This window comes from Anopheles coluzzii, chromosome 2 (assembly GCF_943734685.1).
Source record: "Anopheles coluzzii chromosome 2, AcolN3, whole genome shotgun sequence".
NCBI classification, from domain to species: Eukaryota; Metazoa; Arthropoda; class Insecta; order Diptera; family Culicidae; genus Anopheles; species Anopheles coluzzii.
The window spans coordinates 19,684,792-19,697,039 of NC_064670.1; the positions used below are offsets into that span (position 1 = coordinate 19,684,792).

General features: G+C 47.2%; 2 protein-coding genes across 10 annotated transcripts; both read right to left on the reverse strand.

The window, feature by feature from the left end:
- Positions 1-434: 434 nt before the first annotated feature.
- LOC120953051 (serine-rich adhesin for platelets-like) lies at positions 435-4,384 on the reverse strand (the record flags this gene model as incomplete). Its single annotated transcript, XM_040372724.2, has 1 exon — positions 435-4,384. A coding segment is annotated over one exon (1,959 nt), but the record flags the coding sequence as incomplete, so codon positions are not given.
- LOC120953050 (nucleolysin TIAR) lies at positions 4,375-8,132 on the reverse strand. 9 transcript variants are annotated; one of them, XM_040372720.2, is made up of 6 exons: positions 7,920-8,132; positions 7,059-7,107; positions 5,462-6,159; positions 4,802-5,361; positions 4,625-4,724; positions 4,375-4,548 (listed from the first exon to the last, which is right to left on the reverse strand). In XM_040372720.2, exons 3-6 carry the CDS (start codon positions 6,012-6,014, stop codon positions 4,385-4,387), a joined length of 1,377 nt encoding a protein of 458 aa, XP_040228654.1. In that variant the 5' UTR covers positions 6,015-6,159; positions 7,059-7,107; positions 7,920-8,132; the 3' UTR covers positions 4,375-4,384. The 9 variants fall into 9 exon arrangements, with proteins under 9 accessions (XP_040228654.1, XP_049463306.1, XP_040228652.1 ...); XM_049607349.1 differs by having other exon boundaries at positions 6,966-7,107; XM_040372718.2 differs by having other exon boundaries at positions 6,772-7,107.
- Between the last annotated feature and the right edge of the window lie 4,116 nt (positions 8,133-12,248).

The window sequence follows — 12,248 nt, forward strand, 5'->3', positions numbered from 1 at the left end:
AAAAGTTTCCTTAACCACACACATACCGCACACTCACACTTTTGGCGCGTCTTTGCGCAGTACACTTGCGTACTCTCTTTTTGCGCATTCGCCAATTAATGTATCAATCACGGATCTAGTGATCCATGTTTCCTCTAATTCCCTCGCTCATTCTATCTCTTTCTCTCTCACACACATACATACATTCGCACACACACACACATACAATTCCAATACTAATTTTCGTTTTCAATCAAAACTACATTTCGCTAACCTTCCTTCTCCCTTTTCTCGCTGTTTTTCCCCCCAGTTACAGTTATATCCAATCGGTTCTTTTCCCAACGTCTTCCCGTGAGCTACAGAGTGGTTCTAGCATGTTCTAATAACTTACATACGACAACACCACTCATCATCATCCATACACATCCACACAAGAGTAAAGGTTCATAGCTTAATTCACGTCTGCACCTGACGATGGTTTCCGTCGTTCTTTTATTCTATTCGCAATTCTCGAAAATTGTCTAGCCAGGAATCTCTCTCTTATTGAGTGTTCCCCCTTCCCTGCTTTGTCCCCTAACCTCTGGAAAACCTCTCTCTCTGTCAGTGTCTGTGTGTGTGTGTGTCTTGTTTTTCCAGCCAGGTTTGTGCGTTAGTTAGTATAATAAATATATCTGTTCCTCTTTCTCGCTTTCCTTCGCTTCACCTATCCTTCTCCTATTTTTTTTTGTTGCTGCTTACCGTACGAGTAGAAAACTAACCCATTCAACCTTTCCTCATCTCATTGTTACACACACACACACGCCTAACCGCACGACGCATATCCGTCCGAGGTTGATTTTGTTTTATGTGATAGCGCATAGCGCATCTTATCATCAACGAACTAACTCAAACGCAACATGCACAACATTCGCACACACACACACCCACCCACCTGTGCCTATCTTTGCTAGAGCTGTGTTTTCCATTTTGCACGCTTTTTTTGCAGCATCTTAAGAAGGGGGATGTTTTAATTTCACTGCATCGCTGCTTCACGGGTTTTCACACTATTGTTTCACTCTCCTTCACGCTAGCTCTTCTCCTTCCCTTAGTTACGACGACCTCTTAGAATTTCTTTACCAAATACTACACACACACAACATCCAACATGCACCACCACCAGCAGCTCGTCATCGTTGTTTACCGGGCACACCAAACAGAACGAACAAACCGGGAAGAGCATTTGAAGAGGAATGAAGATGGAATTATCTCCAGTCCCCTTGTTAATAACGTCCTCAGCAGCACATTAAAGCGTTCTCCCTATTTTCTTTTTTTGGGTTATGTCCGGGAGTGATCTTTTTGTGAATTTATAAAAAGGGTTGCGCTCTCCCACTTTCCTTTCCACGGTGGTAACACTGTGCGTTCGTACGTGTGTGGTTGTTGTTAAAAAAATCCCCTTTCTTGCATATCTATTTACTTCTTTACATTTATCAAAAAATAAACACACACACACACAACCAACCATTTTCGGAGGGTGCCCTCTTTCCCCTGCCTCTTCTCGCACTTTGCAACACAAAAGGACAGTGTCAAATTTTCCGAACCTTGTGTGCAGCAGCGCATCCACTGCTGTAATCCTATTCGTGCTCTAGCTTTTTCTCTCTGTCTGTGTCCTTTTTCGTTTTTGACTGCAGACAGACTGGTCAAAAACTGGTTTCCGTTGCCGCACTGCTACCCGGACTGAACGCTGTGTAAAATCGCGAGAGAGAGAGGAACGTGTTTTGCATCATTTTGAACTTTTCAACAGGGACAACAGTGTGTGTGTGTGTCAGTCTTTGGCGGACGATCAGCCCGCAATTTAAAATCACGATGCTGCTGCTGCTGCTGCTGCTGCTGTGTGCACACCGGATTCAAACTGTTGATCAGAAAACGCAGAAGCGTCGCGAGGAAAGCGTTACTGCGCCTTGGATCCTGTGGTACACACAGATGCTAAAAAAAAACACAACCTTGACGCAATAATGAACAAAAAGCTATACGCATAGATATAAGCATTCTGTACATAAAGCCACTTCCTGCCCTATTTTACAACTCATTCCGCTTACACTATGGGGCACATGGGGTCCGGGGCCACAGCAACAGGATGCGTTGTGGCTTGCAGCAGACAAGGATTGGGTGTGGTGGTCTAGATTAATCCACCGTTACAGCTTGAACCTAATTGGAAGGTTGTGTTTAAAGTGAGGGGTAGTGGTGGTGGGTGTATGAGCTTTGTTTCGTCTTTCCCTATCTGAACAAAAAAAGTCGTTTGTTTAGCAAAATAAACCTTCTTCCTTTCGCTTCGCTGCACGTGAATGGTAGCTGGTTGTGTGGTGATGAGGACAATCGAATGTGTGCGTGTGCAGCAGCAACAGCAATGGGAAGGGGGGGAAGGGAACTTATCAGACAAATTAAATTACGATCCAGGGATCCGTCCCATCTATAAAGGAATATTGTTGCACCGTTCCGTGGGTGAACCACCATCGGTTTGTGGACTTTGTCCCTCGATCGCACCGTTTGTAGTACACGCGCCGATGGTATTATGCATCCCACTACCACCACAGTTCTTAGTTGTCTCGTGATGTAGCTTTTCGCTGATAACACCATCACCAGCCACGTCCGTTTGGATGGTTTTTGTCGCCGCCCATGCACAACCGTCATCATCATCCTCCTGTTCCGATATTCGAACTTTTGCCGGTACGGCCGGTTCGCGCTCGTCGTCCTCGTCATCAAAAGTTAGCTTGTGCTTCAGAGCATTGCGGCTGCTGTTGCTGGTGGCGGTGATGGTGAAGTTGGAGCACTCCTCGTCCCGACTGGTAAAATGTTGTGCGATCCCGTCCGCACCATTGACAACCGTAACAGTGCCGTCCTCGGCGAGCGGTGCTGCTGCTGCTGCTGCCGATGTGGTTGCTGCTACTGCCGTTTCCGTACACGATTCTGTTGCTGGATCAGTCTCGCCATCAACGGTAGTAGGTACACTTGCGTGTGAAAGATCGTCGCCACCGGTTCCACCACTATTGCTGATGTAGGGTTCATTGCTTTGCAGTTTCGTTATCAACGGCATCAACACGGTTGACGACACTGACGAGCTAAACTCACCACCATCGACCCTCGACGATGATGCGGACGGAGACAGACCATCGGCGGCAGCCCGATGGGAATGATTAGTCGTACCGATGGTATCGTTATGGTTATTACTACTATTACTGCTACTACAACTACTATTACTATTGCTGCTGCTGCTGGACGAAGACGCCGATAGTAGCATTGCCGACGGTACCGGCGCGGCCAGCGTGGCGATCGTGCTCGTTGCCCCGACGGTTGCGACTAGCGTGCGCACGGTCGCTTCACTACCCCCCATCACCTCGCCGCCGCACAAGGAGGGCACAACCGTAACGGATGGAATGTTGCTGCTGCTGCTGCTGCTGATGCCGCCGCCACAGATCGACACGGTTTCGGCACTGGTTGTTGCCGTGCTGTTTCTCACTGCCAGCGCTGATTGCTTCGATGCGGATGGAGGAACTGCGCTGCTGCTGCGCTCTGTGATGGATGTGTGTTGCTTTCTGCTCGGCAGCAGCAGCTTGCTGCTCATTGGCGGGAATAATGCGGCTAGCGTGGCCGTCGTCGAGTAGCCGTGCTGGTGCTGCTGACGATACTGGCGCTGTTGCTGGGCAACGGTCGCTGCTGCTGCGGCGACCGCCGCCGCTATCGCGTTTGCCGCCGTCATGTGGTGCGCTGTAGCGGCCGATGCTGTCGATTGTTGCTGCGGCGGCTGGTACGTTGATGGATTGAGTGGAAGACGCCGATGGTGACTGCCGCTGAAAAGCAGTGTGCTTCCAATGCCACTGCTGCTAACGCCGCTACCACTCCCCAAACCGTTCGAAACGAGAAGCTGAGATGAGGAAACGACCGTTGCGGAGGGGGGATGCCGCTTGCTGTTCAGTGTTGCGGCGGCAGCGGCGGCCGCTGCCGCTACCATGGCGGCAACGGTGGAGTTGGTGCTGCTGGTGCTAGAGTGACCGCTGCCGAGCAGTATGGATCCGCCGTTCGAGGCAGCAGCAGTTGTGGACGACATTGCGGATAAGTTGTCGAACGTGCCCGTCGATAGTAGTGCTCCCGATGCGGAAGGAAGGGGCAGGTTTGGTATCAGGCAGAAATTGTTCTTGCTACTGTTGCCCGCGATTGCGGCAGGGGAGGGTGAAACAATGCTTAGGAGACTGCTGTTGCTGCTACTGTTGATGTTGTTGTTGTTGCTGCTGCTGCTGTTGTAAGGTTTCGTGATACTGGTACTAGCGTGGTTCTTCGTACTGTTGTTGCTGATGTTGCTGTGGGTGCTGGACTTAACGCTGGTGCTGCTGCTGATGATGTTGTTGCTGGTAGAGTAATTTTTCAATAGTTCTCATTGCGTTTGGAACTGGGGCATCGTCGCGTACATCACCGGCTGCTGTGATGAGGCAGCGGCCGCAGCGGCAGCCGCCGCCGCAGCAGCACCGTTGGTGGCAACAGTCGGCACCGTCGGCATTCCCCAGCCTGCTGCCATGTTTGGTTGCATCATGCGGTATCCTGCAATGGTTGAAAGCACGAATAAGCGGTGTTGGTAGCGACGTTAAACTTCTTTCGTGCATAAAATTCTACTAACCTGGCGTACCCGTTTGCTGCGGTGCTGACGGTGCGTACGCCGTCGGGTAGGTGTAGTACCCTTGCTGCATGTACTGGGTCTGTATCTGCGGATATCCACTCTGTATAACGGGGAGAGCACACAGAATGAGTATTACAATGCAATCCCGACGAACAGCCCGCTTCCCACCGTACTTACCGGAATCCAGTACGCCATCTGGCCGTACGCTGCCGCCGAGTACGGGTACTGGGCGCCGGCCGCAGCCGCCGCCGCCGCCGACGCCTGAGTAAGCTGCGGATTGGCACTGTGCTGCTGCTGGGCGACCATGGCGGCGGCGGCCGTTGCCGCCGCGTTCGGCTGCATCTGCTGCAGCGGGCTGACCATGCCGTTCATGTTCATGCCGATCATGCCGGACGCTGCCGCGGCCGCGATCGCCGACGTGTTCATGCCGTTGCTGTTCACATCACCGCCGTTCTCCTTGCCCCAGTAGCACTTGACCGGGTGGCCCTGTACCTCGCTGTTGTGGGTGCCCTCGATCGCCCGCGCCGCCGACTCCTTGCTGGCGAACCGGATGAACGCGTAACCCTTGTCCTTGAACACTCGCGTATCGTTGATGTGGCCGAACTGGGCGAAGTGCTTCTGTATCAGCTCGTCCGTGATCGCGTTCGGCGGGAAACCGCCACAGTACACGGTCGTATTGGTGGGGCTGGTGTTGTTGTAGATCTCCTCGAAGCCGGGCGTTTTGCCGCTCTTAATTCCTATTGCCAAAAGCAGGAAAAGAGAACATTTGTAAAACAGTTCCTAGTTCGTTTCCTGGTTGCTTGATTGCTCGGATGGTCGAACACAATTCTGCCTTACCTTTGGAGTTCTCCCGCGGGGCCGGCGGTTTGCGGGTCGACCAGTTCGTCCGGATCGAGCGCGAACCGAGCCACTGGCCGTTCATCATGGCGATCGCATTCTCCGCCTCGGCCTTCTTCACGAACGACACGAACGCGTACCCCCTAGACTTGAGCGTCTGCGGATCGCGCACGATCCGGCAGTTGGAAATCTCGCCGAACGGTGCGAACGCTTCCCGCAGCGTTTCCGTGTCAATTTCCGGGCTCAGATCGCCCACGAAGATGTGATGGTGCTGGCTCGTGTCCGTCTTCGGCTGGTTGCCCGCGCTCGTCGCCCAGTTCACCCGGATCTCCTTCTTCAGGAACATCCGCTTGTTCATCGCGGCCAGCGCCGTCTGGGCCGACTGGTGGTTGGCGTACTCGATGAAGGCGAACGGGTCGATGCTGGTTTCGCGTATGATTTTGCAACTCTTCACCGTCCCCATCTGGCTGAACAGTGTGCAGAGCAGCTCCTCCGTCACGGACGTGTCGAGGTTGCCCACGTACAGGGTCTTCGGGTAGGATTCTTCTGTCATTTTGCTGTCTTTTTGTTTTATCTGTTGTTATCGTTCCTTTTTAAGGGGGCAAATGACGTCTCTCTGCTGCTTGCAACGGAAGCGCCCACAGCGAACCACACACGCACGCTCACACACACACACGCACCACAGCCAACTACGATTGCTTTAAGGGAGAAGGAAGAATTAACCTAACGAACTTAAATACGTTCACGTTTACACTGGCGATTTTTCTTTTCTTTGTTTTTAAAGGATTTTCGGTACAATTCACTGCTTTTTTCCTCTAACTTTCAAGTGTGCAGGTGTTTTCGTTCTGCAAACTCGTTTGTCCCTGGGCAGCGTCCGTTTGTTTCTCCGAAATTCAGTCTTGTTTGAATGTATGCTCGTGATGCTGTGTGTATGTGAGTATACAGCCCGGTCGGAGCACTAACACACTACGCACGCAACAATCCTACACACTTTGGTGGTGCTCTGCTTCCACGCACTAATGCGCACTAACACACACATGCACGCACATACACACAAACACAGCGGAGCAGGCGAGCGAGCGCGCGTACTTTGGCGATTTTTTTTTCGGGGACCGTAGGCGCGCTCCTAGCTTGTGGATGGGTGGCAGAAATTCTGGCTGAGCTGAGAGTGCCGTTTGGGCGAGAGACTTTGGGCGCTTTCTAACAAACAGTCCCAGGACACACCACAACGGTCGCCAGTTGCGTTGCCGTACCACACTCTCTCTGTCTCTCTCTCTCTCTAACGTTGTTTTTTTATGAATAATTCCTACTTTTCTGGGCGACCGCGTTGGTGGACAACTTCCGACCGCGCGTTTGCCGGCTGATTTGGTATTGCGTACTTCGAGGAACCACACACCCGAGCCTACACTGGATATACACTGCACCACTATAGACGACCGGGCGTGTTGGTGTATGTATGAATGTGTGTGCGAGTGTGTCTGACTGTGATTAGCTTAATCCCTACATGAAACAGTTCGCGACGCGATGCTGCTCACGAGCAAATCACGGTTTCGATTCCGGGTAGCTGTTGCTAGTCAACCACAAAACCGATGTAAACCTTGATCATGTGCCGTTGTTTGATGCAACTTTCACTTTCTTTTAGCACTCTAGAATGGTAAGGAAAGATTGAAATTAAAAACTCAACGAAAAATGAAAAAATAACAACACAATAAAATGCAATATAGCGCCATTGGGGAAAACAGTATCTTTTATCGCGATTATCACCCCATCCATCGAGATTTCACATACAAAACCCACACACCTAAACACACATGCACACGCACACACATACACACGGAAAAATACAGGACTGTTTGTATGCGGCGCTTTCGCCATTCTTGGACCACTTTCGGTCGTGCTCTGCTTTACTCTACGCACTCTCATGCTACCTCTCTCTCTCTCTCTCACGCATACATTTTCACGTACACACACACACATGTACGCACAAGGTAAAAGCTTTTACCTTCGTACACTTGGATCTGCACAGCACGGACGGACACAATAAAACCACCACCATTACCACTACTACTACCAACGTGCACTCACACACACACACGTCCACGCGCATACACACTGTTGAGCACAAAGCCCTGAATGTTCCCTATTTTCACCTCAAAATCCAATTTCTATCGCCTCACGCTGCCCACCAATCTCAATTCCAGACAAATACCAGTAATGCAAAAATCTTACACGCAAAAGCAAAACTGTATCGACTGAGCGAACGGTGGCATTAGGCAGAACAATTGCCCGGTTGGTTCAGCTGCTGCACCGCTAAAACACCACCCTTCTTCGTACCTTTCCGATCACCCTCTCACGATGCTCTCAAGAACAAACACGTATCACCACCGCGGGCAAACGAGCAGGCAAGCACAAGCAAGTAAGAAAAAACCCTCCCGTATCCGCACAGCTCGGAACGAACCTCTTTCTAATTCGTACGATTAATCGTACGCGCTCCGGTTGTGTACTTCGTCGGGGCGGCACCAAACGCTTTGCTGCAACCTTTCGTCTCCGTGCACAAATTCGCTGCCACTGGCTGGACAGGCGGGTAAAATGAAATGTTCACTTTAACCGGACGATCCGTTCTCGTTTTCTCCCAATCTTCCTCTGCTTCGCTACTCTGCCGCTTCTTGTGCTGCTTTCCCTTCTTCTTGTTCAGCTAAAAATTTCGATTGTGTACGTTTAGGTTGGCAGTCTTGTGCAGCCCGGTGAAAAATAACCCTACTAGCCGCAGCGGACCTGTGCAACGGTGCCGTTTTTTTTCAGAAAGTTCCTTTTTTAATTGTATGAATATACACGTTGTGCCGGTGATGGATTGTATTTTATTGTTTATTTTATTTCACGTTGAAGATGCATTTTTGTAAAAACCGCCAGCGAATGAATAATTTCTTCAACATTACCGCATCGATAAAACATTGAAGTAATGTAACAGCAGCTATAAACGCATTGGTAAAATGCACTATGGGACGATAGGGACATATGTGGCGAATTTATAGGCAATTTCTATTTTAAATAAAAACACAATTCAAAAAAATAATATTATCACGATTCGATTGTTTCATGTTGTTTATATTTTACCGTTCCATTATCAAGTAAGCACAACAAACATTAACCCTTTGACGAAATAATTTTCCCCGTTATTTATTTTTTGTTCCGCGCACACACTGTACTTGTATGAAATTACTGTGCTGCATGCAAATGTTGCTAACAAAGTCGTGCACAGGCTGTCTGTGTTAGGCTGCACTCTTTGCTAAAATGCTGTACTATTAGTTAAAAATTATAACCACCAGGGATGAACGTTTCTGAGGGGTTAAGTGTACGCGTATCTGACCCGTGGTAATTGAAAGGGCTTCAACGCGTAAAGGCTGTATGTACTATCAAGTTAAAATTGGATCTAACACTGGGCCAGCCTGATGTCAGTTACCGTCAGTGTACAAAAATCGTATATTTAAATGTTGAATACATTAACACACCATTAAATAACTCACCCACCCATTCATTTCCAGATCTCCATCTCCAAGATCCATCACCAGTTTATTGCTATGTAGTTTAAAATGTCCTGGATCTTTTTTTTAATGGATCGGTGGAAAAAATAAAAACAAAACGACAACATTAACGCATTACAAACCATACTACTCACGAATTGAGTGGGAGACGGGGTCTTGCAGAGGCAACTGAACGACACCGCTTCAAACGGCCCAAAAATATATTTAATTTACCTTTTATGCGCACTTCTTGACCTGTCACACTTTGCGCTTACGTCGTACGAAATTAGAAGCCAAATATGATACCATCGCTTAGGCCGTCTAAGGCCAGAATTGTTGGGCAGAAATAAAATTAAATAAAAAAAACACCCCACCACCCTCCTCGAAACGTAAAACATCTTGGCCAGGCTGGAGGAGCAAAACTTTACAGCCATTCATTTTCATTAACCATTAGCGTTGTTATTGTTCAAATCGGTGCGAAACGGGCAACGTTTCCGTGCAACGTGTTAAGCGCTGGGACGGGCTAAATACATCGAAATCGTTGCCAGCAACACTGGCATGAGCATTCACGGGGCGGTTTAGAGTGCACACGAACACATTCGAAATTAGATTTACAGCCATTTAAGTACTCATAACTGGAACAGAAAATTAAATTCTCGGGCAAAAGCAGAGCGTAGCGTGGTACCATTTATAGTGCGCACAGCACAATTTGAATGCTTCAAAATCAAAACTCGATTTGGCTGAAAAGTTCTCTGCACTAGTTTGTTGTGGCTTTACGTTTAAGCTTTTATCGGTTAATGAAACCTGAAAAAAAAGAAAAAAAACCCAAATCGATGGCAATTCTTTGCGATGGATGGTTGCGTTGTTTTGCGTTGTTTGGCAGCAGCTTTTGCCTTTCGATTACATTTGCTTCTGATTCGTGGGACTACGAACTACTTCAAAACGTCGTTTTGCAATACCATTTGCATACTTTTGAGCGTGCTTATCATGGAATTATTTGTTTCCTGATTTTTTTTCATTTTCATTAGCGGTTTTAGATCACTTTAAATACCTAAAATTGTTTTTTCCCCATTTTAAAACATTTGTTCTGAAACAATCTTTCATACAATGAAGTAAATATTTAACAGTCACCGTGAGCTGTAAAACATTCCTGGCGTCTAAATAGTTGGTTTGATCCACGATTATTTACTATTACATAGACTACATTCGCCTTCCATTCCAGTCTCAGCCTTACATTTGTGATGCAAACGTGAGAGGTGCGATTTGACTACGGGTTTCAGTTCACGCGCCGTGTGCCCAAGTGTGCCCAAGCCAACGCTCATGCACTCATGAATTAGTAATTAATCGTCCCTGCAAGCGAGCATTTGCAAAACGAGCGTTTGCATCGCCCGTTGCAACTACTATCGCAGGGCGTACTATCGAGTGGTTTTGATTTGAATTTATTGCACGCCGTTGGAACCTAGCCGGACAGTCTGGAAACCGGAAGCGATGGCAAAGTTGCGAACAAACCGACGTAAACTCAGCACCTTTCCAGCGTCGACGAATGACTGACGAGGCTACCGGAGATTACAATTTCTAATGCGGTTCCTATTGTTCCTCGTACCCATACAAAAACACACACACGCCTACATTCACACACTCACACACTAATTCACATTATTGTAATGTGGTAGCGTTTGCGGTGAAAGTTTAGTACATCTCCTTCCAGGAATTGGAACGGACTAAAGTAAGGCTTACAATGTTTGGGATAGGGTTTTCGTTGTACGTCGTTTTTATTTTCCTTTTTTTTGTAGCATCGTTTGCACGGCATGTGTTCCAGGGCTTGTTGTTTAATCCGAAAATAATGTAAAATCTAACGGGTACATTTTATGTTGCTGTTAACAGATGTCTAGAATCAATGCATGGAAATGTTTGTCGGATGCTTTAAAAGCGATTAGAGAGTAATCCTAAATTTCAATAAAACCATCCATACCATCCAAACAAAAGAAATCTATCAGAGGGGGAAACTCGAACCCCTCCTTACGCAGGGATAGCAAACGGAAGTGAGGAGAAAAGGATGGAAAGAATTGAAAGGCCATAACCAAAAAGCGGTGGATTTTATGAGTTTGTACCAGTATTGTCCTTTGCCACTACAACTGTCCAATCGAAACGCATGAGCAAATAAGGACTAGTGATTTGCTGCGCTGATGCTATGCTGGCTATTGATGCATCCAGCTGAGATTAGAAGCGTAGGCTCAGAATGTATGTCCAGCTAAGGTGAATCGGTAGGTAAATACCTATGCCAACAAATCCGTTGATATAAATGCTGCCTGGAGGGGATAGGTCCTCTCGGTTTGAAGTATCGCTGTAATATCGCGCAATGCTAAGCCCAACAGAATCACGTATTTATAAGAAATAAACAATCATCATATGTATTATATTGCATTGCATCATATACAATTATACATATACATTGCATCATATAACGCTGCTTACCTTGTTTATAAAACCGATAGCTACAAATACAGTGGAGCGCCGTTTATCCGGGCTTCTCGGGCCTTGACCTCGCACGGATAAGCGAATAACATGGATAATGAGTCAAATGATATATTTTATCACCAATTCCTGATTAATTTTTGGAAAATTATCTTATTTTTTGATAAAAGGAACCCAGTTTTTATTAACTTGATGTTGATAAGAATATTTGAAATTTGCCTTGAATTATCGTGTCTTTTGTTATGACAAAGTGCTCTTTTAACCGCTTTTTCAAATATCCTCCTCATAACGCAATGTCACCTTTGTATGGAACTGTCATTTCTCAAAAGCACGGATAAACGGATAGCCGGATAAAAGGTACCCGGATAAACGGCGCTCCACTGTACAATACAGATTATGGGGGCCTTCACGATTCTAGTTAGTTTTTTGTATGGAGTTTGACAGTTGGAGGCTGAAATCATTTAAACACTCCATACAAAACCACACAAAAAACTAGCCAGCAATTTTCAGTCTAGATTATTCTAGCCACAAAGTTAGATTTAGATTCGAGTAGCTACTCGAAAACACGGTTTTGTTTACATTTATCCCAAGGTGCATTAAAGAGATCAGGTGATGCACTATAGAATCAAAGTGTATGTAGTCCAGGTGGTCTCATAGCATTTTTTTATAACCAATTTTGTACATCGCTTTTTGATAGAACGAGTGAAAACTTTTGCTCAAACGAGCTTTCTGGAGGCTTGACGAATACTCAAAACACTCTTAAAATCTGCATTCAGAAGCGGAAGCGATAA

Bases quoted from the DNA above. Each gene is read 5' to 3' on its own strand.
- LOC120953050 (XM_040372721.2), bottom strand. From the start codon at position 6,014: ATGACAGAAGAATCCTACCCGAAGACCCTGTACGTGGGCAACCTCGAC. The intron at 5,362-5,461 runs GTAAGGCAGAAT...TTTTGGCAATAG, and splicing joins CCCGCGGGAGAACTCCAAAG to GAATTAAGAGCGGCAAAACG. The intron at 4,725-4,801 runs GTAAGTACGGTG...CCCGTTATACAG, and splicing joins AGATGGCGTACTGGATTCCG to AGTGGATATCCGCAGATACA.